Source organism: Linderina pennispora (assembly GCF_002104995.1).
Source record: "Linderina pennispora strain ATCC 12442 chromosome Unknown DL89scaffold_1, whole genome shotgun sequence".
NCBI classification, from domain to species: domain Eukaryota; kingdom Fungi; phylum Kickxellomycota; class Kickxellomycetes; order Kickxellales; family Kickxellaceae; genus Linderina; species Linderina pennispora.
The window spans coordinates 1,896,910-1,920,931 of NW_024468249.1; the positions used below are offsets into that span (position 1 = coordinate 1,896,910).

The window sequence follows — 24,022 nt, forward strand, 5'->3', positions numbered from 1 at the left end:
TACGAGATTTATCATAGACGGCGGCTGCTGATGTGGAACTGGAAATCGCATATGAACATGTGGACATTGCTAGACTAGTGTGTGTATGGGAAATGCGATGTAAAACCTGCAGAAAAATGTTCCTAAGTAAACTTCTTAGTCATCCTTGGAAATCTCCTCAAACTCAGCGTCGACGGTGCCATCGTCATGCGCCGAATGGCCATCGCTGGGCTCGTGGTTCTTGACAACAACCAGCTCGCGGTCCTCGTCCTTGCCCTCAACCGTAACCTTGACAGTCTCGTTATTGCGCACACTGCCGTCGATCAGGCAGCGTGCAAGCGGGTTGAGCAAGCGCTTGTGGATAACGCGATTCAGCGGACGCGCGCCGTACATCGGATCGTATCCGCGCTGGGCAAGCCACTCCTTGGCCTCGCCAGAAACCTCCAGAGCAATGCGTCTGTCGTCCAGGTGCCGCTGAACCTCGGCGAGTCTGACGTCGACAATCTCGCGAATGGCGTGTCGCGACAGGCTGTTGAACACGATCAGCTCGTCAATGCGGTTGGCGAACTCTGGGCTGAAATGCTGGGCCACCAGCTGGCGGAATCTGCAGCTGCGTGGAGATGCTCGGTGCCGGATCCTCCTTGGACGGCGAGGCGGGGTCGGAGGCTGCCAGGAGATCAGAGCCCAGGTTGGTTGTGCAGACGATGATGGTCTGCCGGAAGTCGATCTTGCGGCCCTGCGAGTCGGTCAGGTGGCCCTCGTCGAGGACCTGCAGGAGGAGGTTGGCGACGTCGCGGTGCGCCTTCTCAATCTCGTCAAAGAGGATGACAGAGTACGGCTTGCGGCGCACGGCCTCGGTCAGCTCGCCGCCCTTCTCAGATCCGACGTAGCCGGGCGGTGAGCCGATAAGGCGCGAGACAGAGAAGCGCTCCATGTACTCGGACATGTCGATGCGGACAATGGCGGATTCAGTGTCGAACAGGAACTGTGCCAATGCCTTACACAGCTCAGTCTTGCCCGATCCGCTGCGCCCGGCGAACACAAATGAGGCCATGGGACGATTGTCATCCTGGAGCCCAGAGCGACTAAGGCGCACGGCTTCGGATACGGCTGCAATAGCTTCGTCTTGGCCGACCACGCGCTTCTTCAGCACCTGCTCCATATGCAGAAGCTTGGCCCTCTCGCTCTGTTGCAGCGAGGTGACGGGGATGCCAGTGGCGCGGGAGACTGTGTGCGCGATGGCATCGCTGGTAACGCGGTCGCTGAGCAGCTTGTCGTTCTTGGCGCTCTCGGTCTTGGCCTGGAGCTCCTGGCGGAGCTGCGGAATAACGCCGTACTGAAGCTCGGACGCACGGGTAAAGTTTCCAGACCGCTGGGCGTGCTCGAGCTCGTTTGTGACGACATCCAGGCGCTTGCGGATGCTCTTGATACGCTCGAGCTCGGACTTTTCTTCGTCCCATTGCCCGGTCAGCTTTTTTGCTTCGGCCTGCTTTGCGGCAAGATCGTGTTCGAGTGTTGCGCGCCTCTCCTTGCTGGCTTCGTCCTGCTCCTTCTTGAGGCTCTCCAGCTCGATCTGCATTCGTCATGATGCTGCGGTCGAGCTGCTCGATGGGCTCGGGTTTGCTCTCTTGCTGGGTGCGTAGCATGCTGCAGGCTTCGTCAACCAGGTCGATGGCGGAGTCTGGCAGGTGGCGAGAGGTGATGTAGCGGTGGGCCAGGGTTGCGGCACTGACCAGGGCGGAATCGGCGACCTGCACGCCGTGGAACACCTCGATACTTGGACTTTAGGCCACGCAGGATCGAGATTGTATCAGCCAACGGTCGGCTCGTCGACCATGACGGGCTGGAAGCGGCGTGCCTAGGGCCGGTGTCCTTTTCAATGTACTGCCTGTACTCATCGAGCGTGGTGGCACCTAGGCAGTGTAGGGTGCCGCGGGCCAGAGCGGGCTTCAGCAGATTGGCTCCGTCCATGCCACCTTCAGTCTTGCCCAGCCCCAGCAGCATGTGGATCTCGATCGATAAAGACAATAACGTCAGGGGCATCCTCAATGTCCTTGAGCACGGCTTTTAGGCGCTCCTCGAACTCGCCGCGGAACTTGGAGCCAGCGACAAGGGCACCGAGGTCAAGTGCGATTAGGCGCTTCTCCTTCATGCTCTCGGGGACCTCGCCCTTGATGATCCGCTGGGCCAGGACCCTCAGCAATGGCGGTCTTACCAGCGCCAGCAACGCCGGTCAGGATGGGCGAGTTTTTGGTGCGCCGCGACAGAATCTGGATGACCCGGCGGATGGTTGCATCTCGGCCGATAACGGGATCCAGCTTGCCCTGCTTGGCAAGCTCGGTCATGTCGATGCCAAACTTGGCCAGGGCCTGGCCGGGCTCTGGCACGGGCTCCTGCTGCTGGCCCATGCGGAATCCGCCCGGACCCATGGCGTACCCGCGTGTCTGCTGATTGCGGATCGTGCGCATGGTGATATCGTTTGCCAGTGCGCGGTACCTTGGCATCGTGTGTATTTTGCTTGACTGCTGGTGCAGCAGGCAAATGCTGGATGTGGGGGAACGTGTTGTTAGCTGTGCAGCGACTGCAGTGGTGAGCGACGACGGCAAGCGGCGGAGAGCCGCCGTCTTGGAAAGCGACAAGGCAGACGCCCGGATCATGGCTGCGTGCGTTTTTTTTTACAAAAGTATACAGAGTAGAAGGGTGTGGAAAATAGACAGGAAGAGAAATGGCAAAGATAAGCCAAGCGCGGCCAGTGCGGCTCGCACACGCTTTTATGCTTGCGCGAGGGCTCCTGCCAGAAGCCGCTGGCAGTTTCTAGCGGTGCTTTCGTCACTAATCTTGACGGTTTCACTAGCGATGATTGGTTCAGCGAGCCAGATTAGAGACGGCCTAGCAGGACGGTGCATGCTAGGTGCCAGGTAAGCATGCGGCGTATCCATGCCAGACGGCGCTTGTCTTAGCATCTGGGCACAGACTGCAGCCCTGTGTGCCTGAGATGTCGGCTGGGGATGCGTAGCACCAGGGCTATAAATCCCCGTGCTAGCTGCGCCAGCACTGCTGATTGGGATGCAGCACGTGATTTTCTTGGCTACAGGGTCGCTTGTACGCAATCACTGAGGTGGTGTGTTTCCCGCCAGCCGACCCTTTCTGCCTCTCTCGTTTTCCAACCCTTTTTCTCTACATTCCGTCAGTGCCTTTTGGATCTTTACACTTTTCTAGTTCAATCGCTGGCATTGTCCCCTCCCATCAAAGAAAGGTCAGGAGAGAATTACAAACGCAAAGTGAAGCTCGTAATTTCTTTCAGCTGGCTTTTTGCTAATTTTTGAAGGGAAAAAGTTTTGTAGATTGCATTTGGGTATTAGGTTATTTCAAAAGACTATTATACAGATGGGTCAACTTGGCGAGAACAACGTTAGGCACACTATAGGCGACGCCAGACATCCCTGACGAGGGTGTTGCGACGCCTCCGCACAGCGACACTGGCAGCAACCATGACGACATGGATGACAGCAGTCGTCAGGCGGCGGCGCCTGTTCCGGCAACAGCCCCCCACCTGCCAACAACACTTGATGGTAAGCAGACACCAAAATGGACTTTTTGCAAGGCGGGCATTGGACAACTGGCAGCATAGCTGATAGACAGCAAGGGTCTTGTAGAAGAGGAGTTCATGAGGGCGAACCTGCCGCCGCTGGGCAAGTACGAGGCGGAGGGCTGGGGGGCGTTCCACTGGGAAATTGACAACTGGACTGCGCTTGGCGACAAGGTGACCAGCGGCGAGTTCACAGTGGCAGGACACAAGTGGGACATCCTGCTGTTTCCGCGCGGCAACCAGGCTGAGGACATGGTGTCGCTGTATGTCGAGTACAAGGCAGCGGAGGGCATGGCGGATGACTGGCATGCCTGTGCCAACTTCTGCCTGGCGATGTCAAACACCAGCGACCCGTCAGTGTTCACGCACAACGTTGCGCAGCACCGGTTCACCGCGGACGAGTCTGACTGGGGATTCACGCGGTTCATGGGCCTGCGGCAGCTGATGACGCCGACGGATGCGGACACCCCAGCGCTGCTGGAGAACAACCGCGTGCGTATCAGCGCATATGTGCGGGTGATTAAGGATACGACAGGGGTGCTGTGGCACAACTTCCACAACTACGACTCGCGCAAGCAGACTGGGTTCGTGGGGCTGCGCAACCAGGGAGCGACATGCTACATGAACTCGCTGCTGCAGTCGCTGTACTTTACCAACGAGTTCCGCAGCGCGGTGTACCAGATCCCCACGGAGAACGACGACCCGAAAAAGTCAGTAGCGCTGGCGCTGCAGCGCGTGTTCTACAACCTGGAACACAGCAGCGAGGCGGTAGACACGACGGAGCTGACCAAGTCGTTTGGGATGGGACTCGCTCGAGTCGTTCATGCAGCATGACGTGCAAGAGTTCAACCGCGTGCTGCAGGACAACCTGGAGACAAAGATGAAGGGCACGGCGGCAGACGGGGCGATTGCACGGCTGTTTGAGGGCAAGATGAAGAGCTTCATCCGGTGCGTGGACGTGGACTACGAGTCGTCGCGCGTCGAGAACTATTACGACATCTCTCTGAATGTCAAGGGCTGCGCAACGCTGCGCGACTCGTTTGCAAACTACTGCGAGGTGGAGATGCTGGAGGGCGAGAACCGGTACCAGGCCGAGGGCCATGGGCTGCAGGACGCCAAGAAGGGAGTGATTTTCGAGAGCTTCCCGCCGGTGCTGCAGCTGCAGCTCAAGCGGTTCGAGTACGACTTTATGCATGACGCAATGGTCAAAATCAACGACCGGCACGAGTTCCCGCCGACCATCGACCTGGAGGAGTTCCTGTCGGATGACGCGGACCGCAGCATGCCGTGGCGGTATGCTCTGCACGGCGTGCTGGTTCATAGTGGCGACCTGCATGGCGGGCATTACTTTGGGCTGCTGCGCCCAAAGGCTGAGGACAAGTGGTTCCGGTTCGACGATGATCGCGTGATTCCAATCACCAGGGATGAGGTGTTTGATGACTACTTTGGCGGCGAGATCGTACCTACGGTGCCGGGGCCGGGCATGCGGCGCGCCCAGGCCAAGCGGTTCACCAATGCATACATGCTGGTGTATATCCGCGAGGCTCTGCGTGACCAGGTGCTGGCGAGCGGCGACATCCAGCCGCCGGCACATCTGCTGCGACGCATCGCCGAGGCTAAGGCTGAGGCTGAGCGGCGGCGGCGTGAGAAGGAGGAGCTGCTGCACACGCTGCCTGTCAGCGTGGTGAACGACAGCCACGTGGCGCGGCACCAGGGCTTCGACCTCAGCTACTTTGACGAGCGGCAGCCGGCTGACAACGCGATCTTCAGCGAGCGCATGCGCAAAAACATGCTGCTGTCGGAGTTCAAGGCGCTGTATGCGGCACGGCTGGGCTGCTCGCCCGACGACTTCCGACTCTGGCTGATGGTGGGTCGTGTGAACAAGACCGTGCGCTGCGACGTGCCGCTGGTCACCTCGGCGCCGGGTCTGACGCTGGCTCAGGTCAAGGACACCCGCTCGAGCAAGTGGCCCAGCCTGCGTCTGTACTGCGAGATGCGCACCCCCGACTCGCCGCCCGGTTTCCTGACCGAGCCGCCTCCTGCCGGCATGTGCCTGCTGCACGCCAAGTTCTACGACCCTGCTACGGCTCGGATCTCTGGCGTCGGCCACCTGTACGTGCAGAGCAGCGATAAGGTCGGTGACATTAAGCCGCGTCCTGTGCGAGATGGCCGGGCTGCCTGCGGACACGCCGCTGCAGCTGTTTGAAGAGATCAAGCCCACGCTGATCGAGCCCATGAATACAGCCTTGACGTTCAGCAGCGCCGAGATCCAGACCGGCGACATCATCTGCTTCCAGGTCGATGGTCCGGCGGACGATTCATACACGCTGCCTGATGTCGTCAAGTTCTTCGAGGACGTGCACCACCGCGTGCGTGTCAAGTTCGTGCCCAAGCCAGGCCTCCCAGGACGCCGACGAGTTTGGAGCCGACAGTGCCAGCGACGATGCTGCTGGTGCTGCCACCGAGGCCGCGCCTGTCACGCTGGCGCTGAGCACCAGGACGCCGTATGCTGCTGTGGCCGCGCGGGTGGCAGCGGAGCTTGGCGCCCGTGATCCGAACAAGCTGCGGTTCCACAAGGTCAGCCCAGTCAGCCAGCTGCGCGTACCGGTAGAGCCCACGCCGACATCGACGCTCAGTGACATGCTGCCGCCGTCGTACTACACGCAGAACAACAGCGTCGTCGACGGGCTGCGCGAGTTCGTTGTCATGTACGAGCGCCTGGAGGTCACAGCTGGAGAAGCTCGGCTCCATGCGCTCGGTGCGCGTCACATACGTCGGCAAGCGCATGAAGGAGGAGCATGTGCTGGAGGTCCTGGTGCCCAAGGCGGCGCCGTCGCAGGCCCTGGTTGAGGCCACCTATGACAAGGTCGAGGCTGCCCTGCGCGCTGCCGACAAGCAGCACGCGCCCAAGCCCCTACAGCTCAACTTCTACGAGGTCACTGCCCACCGCATCGTCAGACAGCTCGACGGCTCGGAGCCCATGGATCAGGTGGCCCGCCCAGCCGTCAGCGAGGTCGTGGCCATCCACGCCTCGGTTCGCCGACCCCGAGGCTACGGCCAAGATGGACATCGACGACCAGGCTGCTACCTCTGTCGAGGTATTCCATTTCACCAAGGACCTGGTGCGCACCCACAGCGTGCCGTTCCTGTTCTCGCTCATTCCTGGAGAGCCCTGGAAGGACACGTGGGTGAGACTCTCGGCCAAGCTCAGTCTGGGCGAGAAGGAGCTCAAGAACATGGGCGTCGTCTACGGCCCGCCTGGCACCCAGGATCTGGCTGCCTGCAGGTGGCTGCAGGGAGTCCGTGCCACCGACAGCGTTATGTCGCCAGCCAGCACCGGCCAGCACACGCCCGACAGCACCCCACCGCCGCTGCAGCAGCCGCAGGCCGACGAGGCCGACGACAGTCTGTGCCTGTACGATGTGGCCACGCGTGGGGAGGGCCCGGCTCCCCTCGGCTTCATTGCCCTGGACCACATCGACCGTGTGTCGAGGCACCGCAATGCGCACCACGAGCGGGCCATCCGGATCCTCAACTGAACGCTTTTTCTTTATCGCTAATTAACTTTTTCATAAAATCCTGATTACCATTCGGGCCCGAGGAAGCCGCATAGAGGAGACCGTTTGCCGATGATGACGGAAATCTTGGTTCCTTACATTCTCTCCTCCACTTTCGTTTTTTTATCATGTCGCATCATCCCGCTTACTCGATGGCCGGAATCTGCGCCCTGGGTGGTGCTATTGGCTATGCCAAGGGCCGCTCCATTCCCTCGCTCGGTTGCTGGCGTTGGCATCGGTGCCGTCTATTTCTACTCGGCCCAGCGCATCCAGAAGAACCAGGACCACGGCCATGATCTCGCCCTCGCCGCCTCCTCGCTGCTCCTGTTTGCCATGGGGCCCAAGGCTCTGCGCACACGCGCCCCTGTTCCCACTGTTATGTCGGTGCTGGGCTCGGCGTCGGCTGCCTACTACTCAAAGAAGGCCTACGAGGACCGCTATGGCGTCTAGTCGGATTAGAGTGAATAAATAGTGTGACTTTTTTTCAGTGACTTGCTTCCCTTCTGAGAAGCCACATGTTCTCTTGACCAGTATAGGCACGCTCCTTCATATTGCGGTGTAGCTCCCGTCTCCCGGTCTGTTCTTGTCAGTTGTATCAATTAGACAAAGGGGGAAGTATATATGTAAAAAAAAACACAGGCAAAGCAAAATTGTCAAGCTGCCAAGCTCTCCTCTTACGCCTGTTTTGCCGGCGCTCTGACACTCGGCCGATACTGCTGCTGGTGGCCATATGTGCCATTAGCGTGTGCATTTCCATTCGGACTTTGCTGCCTCCTATTACCAGGTTGGCTCTTTGGATCATACAGCTGCTTCCACGGTCGCACTGGCGGACGCACCGAAGAGGGCTGGTATCCAGCACTGCTGTGCACACCCGCCTGCTGACTGCGATTTGGCACACACTGCCACTTCTCGATCGTATCCGCCGCACATACCGGCTCTGCACCAGCCGCTGATGCTTCAGCGCCTCCCTGGAAGATCTCGGCTCTTAATCTCTCATACTCGGCCTCACGCTCCTCTATCGACCTCAGTCCCTGCTGCTCATTCTGTGATCGCACCGGCCTACTATCGTGTTTCCGCTTATCTCTGCCACTGCGGCTCTGGTCCTTGCGTCTGCGCATAATCATCGTGACATTCATTGCATTCCCCTCTTCTTCCTCGGGCTCGTCTAGTGGGAACCCGTGTGATTCAATGTACTGCGCAATCGTCGTGCTTGGCATGCATGCGTCGGCGCCTTTTATCACCATCACCTGGCCGGGCTGTTGCCCGTACCCGGATCCCATGCGGTAGTGGTCGGCTAGCTTGAAATACACTGCCTGCCAGAACTTGTTTTGCGGCTGGAACACATGCTCCGTTTGCGTGCGCGAATTCAACAGCTCCTGCACTTGCTGCTCGGCATGAAGCACTTTTTGTCGGTTCAGCGTCGGCTCCAGGACCCGCTCGAATATGCTGTGCACTGTGGAAAGGTGGGGGTCGGAGGAATCCATCCCTTGCTGAAATTTGCTTTGACTTTGGAATTGAAAAAAGTGAGAGTCTGAAGAAAAATGGAGCGAATTCGTGTTGGATTGCTAAAGCGAGTTTTTGAACGCAGTGATGCAGAAAAAGGGCGTGGCACAGGGAAATGCATGCCTGGAAAGGATCTAAAAATCAACCCGCATCAGTATCCGCAATTGCGATGTTTCTCAAGATGGCATCATGGGGCAAAAAAGACAGCGAGGACCTCACTAGTGCACCCTGTATTTCTCGTGTTGGCATGTTGTTAGACTTTACTGCATTGGGCATCAGGATCACAAACACATAGTGATTATAAAACTACAATTTAATTAAACCCCTACTTGAGCTATGTGCTTGGGCACACGTCCTGGCAGATGTTCGAGACACAGGCGGGATCTCTTTCATCGCCAGCCGAGGTCTCGCACTTCAGGCACCGTCTATAGCAGCTGCTGGGCAGCGGGTGCGTAACAAACAGACTGTCGTCGCCAGTGTCCTCCACCGCCTCGCTGTCATTTGTTGCGGTGAACGGAAGATCGCCCATATCCTCGACACTCGCCATGTACGAGCCGATCAGCGCAGCCTCATCGGACGTGGGCGTAGGGGAGGCAGTGGGGCATTTGTTTGCACTGGTAGGCGTAGGACCAGGCGTGCTGGTCGCATAGTGGCAGTCTGCACTTGGTTCACACACAGCCTCGTATCCGGACGCGGACCTGTGGCGCGGGAAACACTTGGGGGGCAAGTGGTCCAGGTCCACTAGCGGACAGACAATGCCGATTTTGCACGGCAATGGTGGCATTGAGAATGGCATTGGCTGTGCAATGCACTGCGCGTAGCAGTCGCTAGGCAGTGCACATTTGTCGGCGGTGGCGAGTGGTGCGGCTAACAGCCCCGGGAGCTGAAGGAATAGGGCCAGAGCAAGTGGAGAATAAGTAACGAAATGCATATTCATAGCAGTGAAAAAGTGAAGGTGCTGGTGTCTGTTGGGAGGAGAGAGCAGCGGGTCGTATATGTATGTCCTTGTTTTTGCATTTTATGCACAGCTTTATGCACAGGCTTTATGCACCGAAGAGTGCGCGCGGGTCAGGGAACAGGCGAAAAAACGGCAAGCCCGGGTTCAGAACAATCGAGAATGCGGGACACATGAGATAATTGCGCATGCGATTCACACACGGGCAAATGTGCTGCGCTTTGAATCATGAATGGGTGGATCTGCAAGGTGTCCGGCTCCTCCACCTGGGATTGTTCGCCGTCCATGAAACGCAATAGTGCAATTCAGATACCCTAAGACAAAAATAGCATATTCCAGAGTCTTTTTGCGCAACATGCCTGTCAGCAAAGTGTGAACTGTTGCCAATCAGATACCATCCACCTATATAGGGACGGGCATGTGCATTTGTGCCATATGGGAGCTGCGCAGTACAGGCATGCGAGTTATATGGCAGCAGAGGCCAACAAGCCGCGTTCATAAGATACGACGAATCGCCGTGGATTGCTGCGGATATGCAAACAGATATTCCAGCAGATGGTAAAATGTATCAAAAAAACCAAAAGCTAATGCTAATTATTCTTCTTCATCCTCGTCGTCCTCGTCTTCCTCTCCTGTCTCCTCTCCTCAGCTCCTCTCTTCCTTCCTTCCTTCTTTCCTTCCTCTCTTCTTCTCCAGCCTCTTCTGCTTCATCGTCAACTGACCGAGGGCTCCGCATTGCAGCGCTCCTGCGTTGTTTCAAACCCCTTGAGCGTGCAGCCCGATCTGTTTTCTTCACGTATCGTGCCGACGATTCTGCAGAGCGCTTATCTGCCCATTCTTCCTGCGCTTCGCCGCCCGATCCACATGTGCTGGCGGCTCCTCTCCTCCTCCTGGTCCTCCTCCTCCTCCTCCACAAGCTCCTCCTCCTCACCAGCATCAATGCCATTGTCGTCCTCGGAATCCTCCTGCAGCCGCTCGATCTGCGAGCTAACGACATTGCCGCGCAGATCCCTGTGCTTCAAGTTGCCCATGTCGATGGCCTGGAGACATCCGTTGTGTTCCATGATGCGGAAGACCTCGAAGATGAGATACTCGAGCTTGCGCTTGACAGACGGAACGGCCGCCTGCAGTTTGGTATCCATCTCGGCCTTGGAGTGATTGCAGATGTTCTGCAGGATGCGCGTGCACTTCTGCACCTTCTCCACGACACCAATGATCCGGTCGCTGTGCACCAAGAAGTAGCTGTCGAACCGCGGCAAAAGGTGCTTGGTGAACATGTCAACCAGCGTCAGCCCGCCGCGCAGTGCGGCCAGTCAGCACTGCCCGTCTTACCGAAGCATCGGATGCTCTGCGTCAGGCGCGCCAGTGCCAGCCAGCTTTCAGCAAACAAGGCAGCAAAGTCCAGAATCTCCCCACCGTTCATGTTGCCGAAACCCGCATCTCTGACATTTCGCGCCAGCATTAAGGTCACTGCGCGGTAGTACGAAGCGAATGTCTGCTCGCTGCAGCATCGCCTGGTCGGCACTGCCTGTTGCTGCAAACTGCCCGAGGATCAGCACTGCATACTCATGCGCCAGATTCATAGCCTGTCCAGGGCTCCGCGTGATATGCTGCTCAACAATATACTCGAGATCGGCTGGTTTGACGTCAGAGTAATCGGCCCACTCTCCGCACAGAATCCGCTGTGCCAACGCACTGATCTGCGCATCCATGGTGTCTTGTCGCTGCTGAGCGTCCATAGCAAGCACCTCCTCAAGCGTCTCGCTCTGCGGTGCAAACGACCGTATGGATGCGAGCATCCGCAGAATGCTGACTGCCCGGCTGGTTGTCGCTGTCAGGCTGGCCAGCGCCAGAATGCTGTCAAACGCCCGGCGCACCAGCATGTCTGTTGGCATGTCGGCCAGCTCGGCATGGTCTGTGAGCGCCCCATGCTCGGCAAGTGCTTCCAGGAATCTTTGTCAGTATACTATCTTTGCTCGTGCGTATCGACCCAGCATTGTCGTCAGCCTTTCCTTGCAATCCGTCCCACTGCAGGATTGCACTGACAATCTGCAGCAGCACGTCAATGCAGGATTCAACTACATCGACATCATCCGACGAGTCGACGCCCAGGCTGACCCGCTCCCGCGACTCAATATTGCCTTCCAATTCAACGTCGTTGCGGAACCGAGCGCGCACCAACAAGCAGCTCTCGAGGTAGGCGAGCAATGACGGCAGCAGCGGCAACAGACGTCTGGCCAGATCGTTGGCCGAGCAACTGGCGATATTGGAGCTGAACGTAGCCAGCGAGCCCTGGACCTGCGAACCGACTGGCCCACGGGAACCGGCGCTCCTGCGGCTTGTTCAGTTTGGCCTGCAACCTACCATTCCAAGCTCATGTAGCACCACCCGCAGGCCACGCACAGCCAAAGGTCGGTGCATCCGGATCTTGTGCCTCGCTGTTGATGGCCAGGATGCCAAAGGCCGACATGCTGAGCTCGCGTAAAAACACATGTGGGGTCTTTGCAAAAGTCTCCAGCCAAAGGGTCGCTGCCACTGCCGAAAACTCTGCCCTTACGCCCGCGCTTCTTGCTGCCACTGCTGCCACTCGCTGCGCTGGCGTTGCTCTCCACAAGATCCTCGACAAACTTGCGCGAATCCTCCTGGGACAGCAGCAGATCGTCAAACTCGACCTGATACCCCGCCGACTGCGTGCCCATGGCAGGCTGCGCACCTTCTGTCGATTCTGCACCATCCTGGGCTCTCTTTCCAATCGACAGTGCTCCTAAACTACTTGGCCGCGCCACAGTGGCATTCGATATATCTGGGATGAGCCCTGCGGCGACTGGATTGAACTCGTGGCGCGTGCTGCTTAGTGTGCCAGCCAGTGTGACCAGATCGCTTTCAAGCTGTGACAGCTGGTTGGCGCGCTGCACCACTCCCGATCGGATCTCTGGCGACTGCTGATCGGCAAACGCATTGATAGGTCTCGCGCAGCCAGTTGACAGATGTGTACAGCGACGAGCATAGCACGCGGCGGATTTCTGGCCGCCAGGTGCTGACATTGGCCATCAGCTCAGTGCGCATCTCGTCAGTGGTGCCCACCAGCGCTGTGCCTGAAATTGCATTGGCACAGTTGACGTCGGGATCGCTGGTCTCAGCCAGCACAAACTGCTGTGCCGTGTCGTTGAGCGGATCGGGCTGATATGTGCCATCGATTGGCGGCAACATGTATAGCCCGCTGACCAGCAAGGCATCGACCTCGGCAAGCGATCCGTTGCTCAGTGCCTTCTCGCATACCTGAATCAGGCGGAACAGCGACGGCAGGCAGGCAAGCTGGCACCCGCGCAGCTTTGTGGCTGCATTGCTACCACACTCGCTTTCAGAATCTTCGCGCCTAGCCACGTCCATCATGCCCAGGTCAGCTGCGTCCTTGTTGTGTGCCAGTATATCGAGGACTGTTGCGTCATCCTCATCCAACGGCAATGACACCTGTGGCTGGCCATATAGGATGTACCGCGCTCCGAGCATATCCTTGTCGGCCAGGAACATTGACGCAAATGCTGATGACACGTTCTCATGCAGCCATGTCATCAGCTGCGGATGCAGCCCATGTACCTCGACAATGTGCGCTAGCTCATCATACGTCATCGAAACAAACGCCCACGACTGGTGGCGGCCGGCATCCACCAGCATCTCCAGCAGCTGTACGGCCTTACGCAGCGCCTGTACATTGGCAGTCGGTAGCTGCGACGAGCTGCCACCCTCGATCCCGGCGTTCAAAGCTCTGCTCATATACACGTTGTTGTCTTTGGTGCCGAGCTGCCGCAGAAGCGACACGGTGCCGACAATACCGATGCGGTTGTACTTTGGGAAGGCACTAGCCAGCTGCTTGCGCACAAAGATATACAGGTCGCTGAACATGCTGTCATCGCCGCCAGACGTGTTGAGTGTGGCCAGGATGCCCAGTGTGTCAAATACCATGCGCATGTTTTCAATCGACAGGTTGTCGACATAGTCCAAAAGCCCCTTGATAAAGACAGCAAACGGACGCAGCTCCATCGGGTGCTGCTGGGCCAGCTGCAGATATATGCGCGCTGCAGTATCTACCTCATTTGCGTTCCCGCTGCCAACATGCGCTGCGAGCTCTGCCGCAATCTCCTGTCGCTGGAACGTGCCCATGCCGCCGAATGCCGCCACAGTCATCGCAGCGACCACCTGGCTTGAGAAGCTGTTGAGCGGCGATGTCTGGATCAGCCAACTAGTGACTGACAAGAGTCCAGAGAAATGCGCTGCAAACACTGTCGGAAACCGCCTGACAGCGTCACCCATGATGTCAGGTGTGTACGCGACTGGGTGTGACGAGACAAGGTTAATCTTGGCCCTGAGCACTGTCTCGACACGCTTGGATAGCGTTGTGATCTCATGCAATATCAGCAGCACCACGATATCCAGTGTCGTCTGCGTGCCAACTTGCTCGCAGTCAGTGGCGAATGACCTTGAGCCACGCCTCGCGCAAATGGCGGTGGGATTTTAGGCTGGTAGCAATGACATCGAAGATCAAGCACATCGGGCGCCAAGTCCTCGGACACCTTGCCCATCTGGCGCATGGTCAACACCACCGAGTCCATGTCGAGTCTGCGGCGAATGCGCTGGATGGTTGCAGGAGCGGTCTCTGCCGACACCGACTGCAGCAGATACTTGACCATGACCGGCAGCTCGCCAGGCTCAGCGGAGATCATGTGCATGAGCACCGCATTGCGGCACTCCTGCTGCTGGTTCAGCGAGCACTCGAGGCTGCCCAGGGTCTCGAGAATAGGCAGCATCAGGGCTGGCGCATCCCTGAGCATACTGGACCAGCACCTTTGATACATCAGCGTGATCGGAGTCCGATATAATGTCTGGCAGGGCTACAATGATCTCACTCTGCATCTCGGGCGGCACAAATCCCAGGGTCTCGACTAGCTTTGCCGTCAGCGCGGCCGAGTCAATGACATAGTCGAGCCACCGCAGCTGGCGCAGCAGCCGCACCGAGACCTTTGTGTCTGACGCACTATCCATGTTGCCTGTCGTCATCGCCGATGAACTCTGGGAACTTGTCGAGCAATGCGGCGATCAGCTGCGACTGCAGTGCGTCGATAGCCGAGCAAAAGCTGTACCAGACTCTCGCTCTGCGCTGAGCCGCCAGTGCCGCTGCACCGCAGTGCCGTCAGCTGGCTGCAGTCACGGAGGCGGGCTCTAGGTACAGCGAGATGTGGTCGTGGTCGGACAGCAGCTCCTCGATATAGTCCGGCCAGAGTGCTGGCCAGGGTTGGATCGGTGGCGATGGCTTCGCCTAGCTTGTACCGGAACAACGCGGTCGATGTGTGCACGAGCGGCGGTTCTCCATCACGCAGCTCGACGCCACACTGCAAGAGCGTTTCTTTGCAGTCCATTTATGAAATAAGGAAAGGGCAGTGGGTGTGAATTGGAGGGGCTCAGGGGGCAGAAAAAGGGCAATTGGCGAGCTGCGCAAAAAAGCGTCTATGCAGCAACAAAAGATGCAAAGAGAAAAGCGATCTGCGGCGTGATTGGCTGGCTCGGTGCGGGCTTACAATTCTCGATTTTGGCAGGGCCAGGCCGCCAGAAAGCCCCACGCTGGTCGACGCGTTCCGCCTGCTCAAAAAATTATTTCTCTAGTTTGCCTGCTCCTTTTTCTGATTTGTTGTGTTTGGTCGTAATTTGTTTTTATCCTGTAAAGCTTCTACTTTTTATATCGGCGCACAGCTAGAGAGCACAATATGAGTCAACGCGGACCCTAAGCACTTAAAGTCGCCGGCAAGGCGCAACCGGTACACAGAGCTTGGAATCACGGGGCGCAAAACCGGCGTAAAAGTCACCGGCGACGTGCCAGTAGACATGGACGGGCTGGAGAACGTCGATGCGTTCTTTGCGCGGACATCGCCGCCAAGGCCGCAGGCCACACCACGCGCGCGCACGTCAATGCAGGCGCTGCAGAACATGGGCAGGACGCCAGAGCCCCAGGCCAGGGCTAATGGTCTGGACACAGTGGAAGAGGAGTCGGACCAGAACACAGAAATGACGGTGGAGTCGCCGACAGTGACGACAAGACGCAATGCAAATAGGCGGGCAACCATGGTCACCAGCAGCAGTGACCTGGGGTGGATGCGGGAGGCGCGCAAGGGGCGGCGGGCGACTATGGCCATGGCGTCGGTACGGGAGGCTATGACGCCGATGCGGCGGTCGCCGCGTACGCCGGTAGCCAAGAGGTCTGGTGGACACTGAGTCGGAGCAAGAGGATGCGACGCAGGTGAATGGCAGTGACGAGGATGAGCCCGAATTTGCGGCCGAGCAGGCTGGCGATTACAGAATAGAGGAGAGCGAAGAGCAGGTCGAGGAGGCAGAGCAGGATTATGAAGAGGTTGAACCAATGGCCGATCAGGAGTTCGACCAGGAGTTCGACCAAGGAGTTCGACCAGGACTCGACCAGGAAGCTGATCCAGAAGCCGACCAGGGATTTGGCTCGGACCTCGACACACAAGTCGAACACACCGAGCCACCCATTCCTGACACTCCGGAACCAGAATTACCACAGGATCCCGCGACGCCAAAGCGGCGGGGACGGCCGCGCAAACCCGACAGCAAGCCAGCAAAGAATGGCCAGGCTTTGAGCCAGGAAAAGGCAACTCGGCGCAGCTCACGCACCAGCGTGCAACCGCTGGCATTTTGGCGCAACGAGCACATCGAATACGGATACGAGCAGACGGAGTCGGGGGCGCACGTGCCCAAGGTCAAAAACATCGTGCGTGTGCGCAAAACAGCCGAGGAAAAGAGCCAGGCCCGGCGGCGGCGGCAGGCGCTGAGCAAACCAGCCACTGCCCAGTCTGCGCGGAATCACCACGCGGCGAATTGGATCTGAACGACCGCAACAAGTTCTACTACTACGATGACGAAAACTACGGGTTCCCCGTGTCCAGCGACCGCACGTGCAAGTTCGGCCCACGCGCCTCCAAGCACACGGCGAGTGTTGGTCAGAAGCGCGTGCGCGATGAGGACGACGACAACGACGACATTGCGTTCAAGCAGCAGCTCTGCCAGGTCGTGCGGCCCGATGGTCCAGACGCTGGTGGAGCAGGAGGTGGCGCTAGCCCGCAATTCGGTCGAGTGGGTGCAGATGAACGATAGCCGCGACAAGTACCGCGTGGCCGTCGGCCTGTACGCCGAGTACTCCAATGGCGACGTCTATGCGAACTCGGGCGTGCTTGCGCTGCCTGTCGGTGGTGCCAAGCCCGTGCGGCAGTCGTATGAGCGCACTATGTTCTACCTGGTCACTGCTGGCAAGGTGGAGGTCACCATCCGCGACGCCGTCATGCAGGTCGGCATTCTCGGCCAGTTCATTGTGCCCAGCGGCAACTCGTATGGCATCAAGAATATCGGCACACACCCGGCGCAGCTGTACTTTGTCCAGATCGGCGTTGACGACGCAGCGGCTAATGGCGGTGCGAAGATCAAGGACGTGCAGGAGGAGGAAGCGCCGGAAGAAGATGAGGGTGAGGAGACGGAGGAGGCAGATGTGGGCCATTTCAGCGATGTTTCCGAAGAGTTGTGACTTCAAATAATAGGAATCTCAATGATAATCAAGCGGCGATTACGCTGGCCTAAAAATCATGCAAAAAGGGCATGGTCCTGATCACTGCAAGCAAGAAAAAAAAGGTGTCCTTCATCTCTCCCGATCCGTTTTCATACACCTACGATGCTGCGCCTACTAGCCCGATCCGTAGCGCCCCGGCCGCCGGCGCACTGGTTCAGCACCACAGCCGCGGTCCTGGACGCCCCACGCACAGCGCAAAGCACTCTGGCCGAGCAACGCAAGCGACGCGAGAAATTCGCATACCTCAAGCAGGGCACGCAGAGACGGCGACTCGACGGCAAGACACACAGCGGGCGCTCCAGCGGCGGCCAGACGCAGCAATTCATGGCACGCATGCGGCGGGCGCGCGACCAAAAGAACAAACACGACCAGGCACGTGAGTTTGCCGCAAAGCACTCGGAGACCGCCGAGCAGCGCGCCATGGCCGACGCCCGCATCCTGCGGCAGCGCGCCAAGCAGCTCAAGAGCCGCGGGGCTCCCGGCCTGGGGTTCACGCCGGCACGGTTCAAGCTGATGCATATCGAGAACGAGTCAGGCTCCGGCCTCAATGCCATCTCAGGCGGCAAGCGCACATTGACCATCAAGGAGCTCGAGGAGTCGGTCAGGAACGCTACCTTTGCCACGCTCGGGCTGCGCAGCGATGTGACAGAAGCCGCCCTCAGTATGCTGCAGCAGCAGACGGCCAAGGAGATCCGCCCCACGGATATCCAGGCACTGGGCATTCCAGAGATCCTCGGCCGCACGCACATCAAGGGCAAGCACAGCCATGCGCCCAGCGTGTTTTTGGCTGCCGAGACCGGCTCAGGCAAAACCCTGGCGTATGCATTGCCGCTGATCTCGCAGCTCAAGCAGGCCGAGGAGGCGGCTCAGAGGCGGCTCGCCCGCCCGCGCGCTTTGGTCGTGGTGCCATCGCGCGAGCTGGTGGTGCAGGTTGTTGGTACATTCAAGCGGCTCGCGCACACGGCCAAGGTGCGCGCGCTGGGCATCCATCTGGGAATAACGCGGCGCCGCATCCGCGACCTGGCCGCCCAAGGCCCCATTGATGTGCTGGTTACCACACCCGGCGCTGCCCTGCGCTACATGCAGCGCGACCCCCTGCTGTCGCCGGCTGACGTGCGGCACCTGGTGGTGGACGAGGCTGACTCGCTGATGGACCCGCGCAGCTTCGGCGAGCAGATGACGCGTGTGCTGCAGCTGGTGCATAGTGCCAATCAGACCCAGAAAACGCAGGAGCAGGCAGTGTTTGTCAGTGCCACGCTGCCCAAGCTTATTCGCGAGCAGATCATCCGCCGGTACCCGGAAGTCGTCCACGTGACCACGCCCTCCCTGCACCGCGCCCCGCAGAAGCTCTCGCAGTCCTTCATCGACGTCTCGCGCGAGTTCCAGGGCCATCGCCTCAATGCCCTGTGGTATGTGCTGCGCACCGCTGCCGCCGACAAGCACCTGATTGTCTTTTGCAACAACAAGAAGCACGCCAACCTGGTCCACCGCCAGATGTACGCCCGCGGAATCCCCGCTCTGCTGCTGGTCGGCTCACGGCCCGACAAGAGCCCCGAGAAGGACAAGGCAAGGGCTCCGAAGACCGATGCCGATGCCGATGACGTCAGGGCCCCCAGGAAACCTGCCAGTGATGCCGACGCATGGGACCGTGCGACCTGGTACACCGAGCAGCCGGCAAAGGAGCCCAAGGAGGAGCCCACAAAGGAGCCCAAGGCTGAGGACGAGGAGGCCGAACCGATCAGCGGCGCTGACCTCAACGACCTGCATGCGCCGGTGCCGCACTACGACCGCACCGAGGTACTGAATGCTTTCTACAGCAGCGATCCGGTTCCCGCCCACCTGCTGCCGCGAGTTGCCAAGGGCGAAGTGGTTGCCGACGACCGCAAGATCCTAGTCTGCACGGACCTGGCGTCACGCGGACTGGATACGACCTGTGTAACCCACGTGGTGCTGTTTGACTTCCCGACCACCGCCATCGACTACCTGCACCGCTCTGGCCGCACTGCCCGTGCCGGCTCCAAGGGCAAAGTCACTGCGCTGGTGGGCAAGAAGGATCGCCGCCTGGCCGACCAAATCCGCCTAGCCATTCGCCAGGGTGGCGTAATCAACTGACAGGTGATAGCGCCCGTTCTCTTGCGCTATGAACCTCTCTTCCTTCTTATCTCCTTTTTGCAGCTATCATTTTTCTTACAGTTAGCAATGTCCGGAACCCCACCCTTTGTCAGTCCTCGACGACTTTGAAAAGTACGCCCATGCCAGCCTGGACCGCAATGCCCTGAACTACTACAAGTCCGGCGCCCAGGACATGCTGACATTGCGCAACAACCAGCGCGCCTTTGACCGCATTGCCATCCGCCCGCGTGTCCTCCGCGATGTCTCCAAAATCGACACCGCTACCACGCTATTCGGCCACCCGATCTCCTCGCCCATCTGCATTGCCCCCACTGCCATGCAGCGCATGGCGCACGATGACGGCGAAAAGGCCACTGCGCGCGCAGCCCGCCACCACAACACCTGCATGGTTCTGTCATCATGGTCCACCACCAGCATCGAGGACACGGCCAGCGCCGCCGATTCCACGAAATGGCTGCAGTTGTATATCTACAAGGACCGCGAGGCCACGCGGCGCCTGGTGGAGCGCGCTGAATCCAACGGCTACTCGGCCATTGCCGTCACTGTCGACACGCCCTTCCTGGGCCGCCGCCTGGCCGACATCAAAAACAAGTTCCAGCTGCCGCCCCACCTGACCATGGCCAACTTCGACGACTCAAAGTCCCAGGTTTCCGCCGGCGACAATGCCCGGGCCGCCAACGCCTCGGGCCTGGCCACCTATGTGGCCTCGCAGATCGACCCCACGCTTAGCTGGCAGCATATCGCCTGGGTCAAGAAAATCGCCACCGTGCCTGTGCTCGTCAAGGGGATCCTGACCGCCGAGGACGCACGTCTGGCTGTGAAAGCCGGTGTCGATGGCATTATTGTCAGCAATCATGGCGGCCGCCAGCTCGACACCGCGCCCGCCACCATTGAGGTGCTGGAGGAGGTCGTCAAGGCTGCTGAGGGCAAGGTCGATGTCTTTTTGGATGGCGGCGTGCGTCGCGGCACTGATGTCTTCAAGGCCCTGGCCCTTGGCGCTAAGGCTGTCTTCCTCGGCCGCCCCGTCCTCTGGGCCCTTGCTTACAATGGCGAGCAGGGTGTCGTTGAGATGCTCGATATGATCAACGAGGAGTTCCGTCTGGCTATGGCCCTCGCTGGATGCGTCAAGATCGAGGATATCGCTCGCGAGTACGTCCGATGCCCCGCTCAGCCCCACCTCTAACACCAATAGTTAACAATCAGCCAAACGAGTGTTTATCGGCATGTATGAAGGAAAACATGTGCAAAACCAACTGAAGAGAAAAAGGTGGACTGTTGGGCACTTAGAGACCTTTGAAGTGTGTGGTCAATCTTGAGCATAGTGGCACAGGGCAGTGTTGGCGGCCTAATGCCAACACTGGTAGTGGCCACTGCTAATAGGGATATGCCTGGCAACATAATGGCACAGTTCCTGCAACTGGAATCGCTCCATATCAAGTGCATACCGATTGATGCAAATGTCGCTTGCAATAAGGTGCATCGTGATCATAAGAGCGTTACTGAAGGGCCCAAAGTGACAATCCATGAGAAATATGCTGAAGTGAATCTACACTGGGCATTGGGTGGAGGCTGACGCTGTTTGACCTCTACTCTAACTAGGCACTTGACGTGAATTGGCACTGTTGACATTCGGGCAACCCCATGCCCTTCGTCACCATGTGCAGATCCAAATCCCCACCTGTATAAACATTGTGGGCTGGAACGGCCCCATCCTCCCTTTTTCTCCTCAGCAATTTCCAGCTATACTCATTCCATAAAGCTCATAACTACTAGACTCTCTGAAGGCCAACAACGTGCACCTGAGTGTTAAATACAACACTGCATACCGGTGATCCAAGCTTACCAGAACCGCTAATCGGAATGTCCGAATTCTCTCCTTACTCAACCTGCCCTTTGGCTGTTGACCGTGAGAGATTTTAAAAGCTGGGCTGTTCTAAGAGGATTCTTTTTGTCTGCGCTTCTCGACCGGTGGACATGGGGTTTGGTTCCAGATGACAGAAACATGCGCTCTTAAGACGATTTCGCACAGGCGCCTACCAAATACAAAGCACCCGGTCGTCTTTGTCGCAAATACAGCTGCCGGTTGCCTCACCGTATCTCGGCACTATAGCAGAGGAGTCCCCGAGTCAGGGAAGACTGCCATCCAACAGTTCCTGTAAAGTCCCAATTCATTCTGTGGTGGCACCTTTGTTTACTTGCTGCCGGTCAGCAAGTTCAATGGAAACACACATTTCCCCACTGCCGCCTACAATCCATGATCTACAGAGAACGGAGTTGCTTCTATACATCCACAAAAGTCCCATGCTGAACGTTTGTTATTGGGCAAATGAGATATCTGGAAAAAAAATTTCCAAGAAAATTCCGCTTTTGCCAAGACCTCAAAGCCCGCGCTTTGCCTTCAGGGGAGGAGCGGTGGCAGCCAAGGAAATGAGATAAAACCTGAAGAATCGCACGCCAAATCGCCTTTTCAACACCACAAACTTCCATTAATTTCTTTGCGATATTTCCTGACAATACTTGTTCCCAATGTCTGACAGACACAGTCAAGAAAAGATCAGGTCTGGCACAGGCCCGGTCGCTATACCTACGCCGTCTACGTCGGATGAAAAGAAAACACCACACAACAACTTCCTCAAGCGCATGTTCAAGTTCGCCTCCAATGATGACAAGGAGGAGAAAAAGACCCCAGGCGTGCCAATACTACAGCTGTTCCGTTTTGCCGATGCAATCGACAGGACCTTAATGGCTGTTGGTACGGTTTGTGCAATGGGCGTCGGTGCTTCTGGCCCGCTGATGGCCCTTATATTTTCGCAAGCTCGCTGGCGAGATGATTCGCTTTGCCAACCCCGGCAAGTTGGGGCTAACTCAAGAACTCAAAGATGAACTGGACCACTCTGTGCGCAAGTACTGCTGGTATTTCCTTGCACTGGGTTTGGGAACTTGGCTAGTTGCGTTCGTGCAGAAGCTGACATGGGCAACAGCGGCTGAACGACAGGGCAAGCGCATCCGCGAAGAATTCTACATCGCTATCCTTCGCCAGGACATTGGCTGGTTCGATGGTCTTTCCACCGGCGAGCTCACCACGCGTATTTCTGGCGATGTCAACATGCTGCAGGAGGGCACGGGAGAAAAATTCAGCTTTGCCATCCAGTATTTCTCGTCGTTTATTGCGGGATTTATTATTGCTTTCATCAAGGGCTGGAAGATGACGCTGGTTGTGCTTGCTGTCATGCCAATCATGGTTGGAGCTGTGTCGGTGATGGGCATCTTGCTTGCTGACAGCGCATCGGGTGGCCAAGGTTCGTACGCCGAAGCAGGCGGTGTCGCCGACGAAGTCCTGTCGTCAATCAAGACCGTCATGGCATTTGGTGGCGAACGCCGTGAGCTTGAGCGCTACGACAGCAAGATTTCCAAGGCCCTAGCAAAAGGTCTACACAAGGCGAAGGTTCTCGGTGTGTCAATGGGGGTTATTCTGTTCACAATCTACAGTGTCTATGCGCTGGGATTCTGGTTTGGTGGCAAGTTGGTGCGCGACCATGAGATGACTACAGACGGCGCACTTTCTGTATTCTTCTCCATTGGTTATTGGTGGGTTCTCCACTTGGCAACTCGGCTCCCAGTTTGTCGTCCATCTCGAGTGCGCGCGGTGCTGCAGCCAAAGTGTACCAAATCATCGACCGCAAGTCGCCTATCGACCCTGTTGACACCGAGACTGGCATGTCGGCTGACGGCATCAAGGGTGAGATCGAGCTCTCCAGCGTCAACTTCCGCTACCCGACCCGCCCTGACGTCCAGATCCTGCACGACTTCAGCATCAGCGTCAAGCCCGGCCAGAAGATTGCGCTTGTCGGCGAATCTGGCTGCGGCAAATCGACCATGATCGGCCTGGTCGAGCGGTTCTACGACCCCGAGAGCGGCGTGGTCAAGATTGACGGTGTTGATGTGCGCGAGTACAACGTGCGCTCTCTGCGCCAGCAGATCGGTGTCATCATGCAGATGCCGGTGCTGTTCGGATACACCATCTACCAGAACATCATCTGGGGCGCTATTGACGTCGACAACAACCCGCCGACGATGGAGCAGGTCATCCAGGCATGCAAGGACGCCAACGCACACGACTTCATCTCTGAGCTCCCTGATGGCTACGACACGATGTGCGGTGAGCGCGGTGCGCTGTTGTCCGGTGGGCAGAAGCAGCGTATTGCTATTGCCCGTGCGCTGGTGCGGAACCCCAAGATTCTGCTGCTTGATGAAGCCACGTCTGCACTCGACTCGAATGCTGAGCGTGTTGTGCAGGATGCGCTGGACCGGGCATCGGCAAACCGCACCACGATTACCGTCGCCCACCGGCTCAGCACCGATCAGGGACTCGGACGTGATCTATGTCATCTCCAAGGGTCGTGTTCTGGAGTCCGGCAACCATGAGGAGCTGATCGGTCTCGACGGTGCGTATGCCAAGCTTGTCGAGGCTCAGCAGCTGCGCCAGTCGATCGAGAGAGGCGTCGAGGAGTATTCCGCTGATGGATCTGGTAGCCACACGCAGGAGGACGACAGCACCGGATGATTTTGCTCAGGCTGCATTTGAAGAAAGCATAGCTGACTTCTCCGCCGTCAAGAACCGTATCCTGACTAAGGACTCTCTAGGCCAAGCGCTATTCTGATCGACTAAGGTCGAC

The 24,022-nt window shown here is 58.1% G+C and overlaps 7 protein-coding genes across 7 annotated transcripts; 5 read left to right on the forward strand and 2 right to left on the reverse strand.

The window, feature by feature from the left end:
* Window positions 1-135: 135 nt before the first annotated feature.
* Window positions 136-2,636, reverse strand: DL89DRAFT_273747 (uncharacterized protein; the record flags this gene model as incomplete). Its single annotated transcript, XM_040889099.1, has 6 exons — window positions 136-583; window positions 627-1,552; window positions 1,644-1,761; window positions 1,820-1,989; window positions 2,012-2,161; window positions 2,208-2,636. 6 exons carry the CDS (start codon window positions 2,634-2,636, stop codon window positions 136-138), a joined length of 2,241 nt encoding a protein of 746 aa, XP_040747613.1.
* Window positions 2,637-3,151: 515 nt separating this feature from the next.
* Window positions 3,152-7,610, forward strand: DL89DRAFT_319944 (uncharacterized protein). The gene is made up of 9 exons (XM_040891168.1): window positions 3,152-3,390; window positions 3,431-3,551; window positions 3,618-4,336; window positions 4,386-5,702; window positions 5,734-5,943; window positions 5,975-6,264; window positions 6,293-6,581; window positions 6,619-7,055; window positions 7,323-7,610. Exons 1-9 carry the CDS (start codon window positions 3,367-3,369, stop codon window positions 7,573-7,575), a joined length of 3,660 nt encoding a protein of 1,219 aa, XP_040747614.1. The 5' UTR covers window positions 3,152-3,366; the 3' UTR covers window positions 7,576-7,610.
* Window positions 7,611-7,733: 123 nt separating this feature from the next.
* DL89DRAFT_319945 (uncharacterized protein) lies at window positions 7,734-15,084 on the reverse strand. The gene is made up of 16 exons (XM_040891169.1): window positions 14,833-15,084; window positions 14,722-14,775; window positions 14,650-14,687; window positions 14,420-14,615; window positions 14,131-14,370; window positions 12,579-14,038; window positions 12,141-12,550; window positions 11,983-12,112; window positions 11,574-11,921; window positions 11,126-11,536; window positions 10,972-11,085; window positions 10,916-10,931; window positions 10,448-10,848; window positions 10,306-10,396; window positions 8,981-9,439; window positions 7,734-8,561 (listed from the first exon to the last, which is right to left on the reverse strand). The coding sequence occupies exons 1-16, from the start codon at window positions 14,995-14,997 to the stop codon at window positions 7,800-7,802; spliced, it is 5,295 nt and encodes a 1,764-aa protein (XP_040747615.1). The 5' UTR covers window positions 14,998-15,084; the 3' UTR covers window positions 7,734-7,799.
* A 376-nt stretch (window positions 15,085-15,460) lies between these two features.
* DL89DRAFT_289971 (uncharacterized protein) lies at window positions 15,461-17,171 on the forward strand (the record flags this gene model as incomplete). The annotated part of the gene is made up of 4 exons (XM_040890022.1): window positions 15,461-15,820; window positions 15,849-16,370; window positions 16,427-16,660; window positions 16,695-17,171. The coding sequence occupies 4 exons, from the start codon at window positions 15,461-15,463 to the stop codon at window positions 17,169-17,171; spliced, it is 1,593 nt and encodes a 530-aa protein (XP_040747616.1).
* Window positions 17,172-17,199: 28 nt separating this feature from the next.
* On the forward strand, window positions 17,200-19,422 carry DL89DRAFT_15601 (P-loop containing nucleoside triphosphate hydrolase protein). The gene has a single exon (XM_040883616.1). The coding sequence runs from the start codon at window positions 17,316-17,318 to the stop codon at window positions 19,323-19,325; it is 2,010 nt and encodes a 669-aa protein (XP_040747617.1). The 5' UTR covers window positions 17,200-17,315; the 3' UTR covers window positions 19,326-19,422.
* Window positions 19,423-19,431: 9 nt separating this feature from the next.
* Window positions 19,432-20,529, forward strand: DL89DRAFT_219288 (hydroxyacid oxidase 1-like protein; the record flags this gene model as incomplete). Its single annotated transcript, XM_040884383.1, has 1 exon — window positions 19,432-20,529. A coding segment is annotated over one exon (1,098 nt), but the record flags the coding sequence as incomplete, so codon positions are not given.
* Window positions 20,530-21,872: 1,343 nt separating this feature from the next.
* On the forward strand, window positions 21,873-23,910 carry DL89DRAFT_254254 (uncharacterized protein; the record flags this gene model as incomplete). Its single annotated transcript, XM_040885259.1, has 4 exons — window positions 21,873-22,103; window positions 22,162-22,934; window positions 22,967-23,605; window positions 23,643-23,910. The coding sequence occupies 4 exons, from the start codon at window positions 21,873-21,875 to the stop codon at window positions 23,908-23,910; spliced, it is 1,911 nt and encodes a 636-aa protein (XP_040747619.1).
* Between the last annotated feature and the right edge of the window lie 112 nt (window positions 23,911-24,022).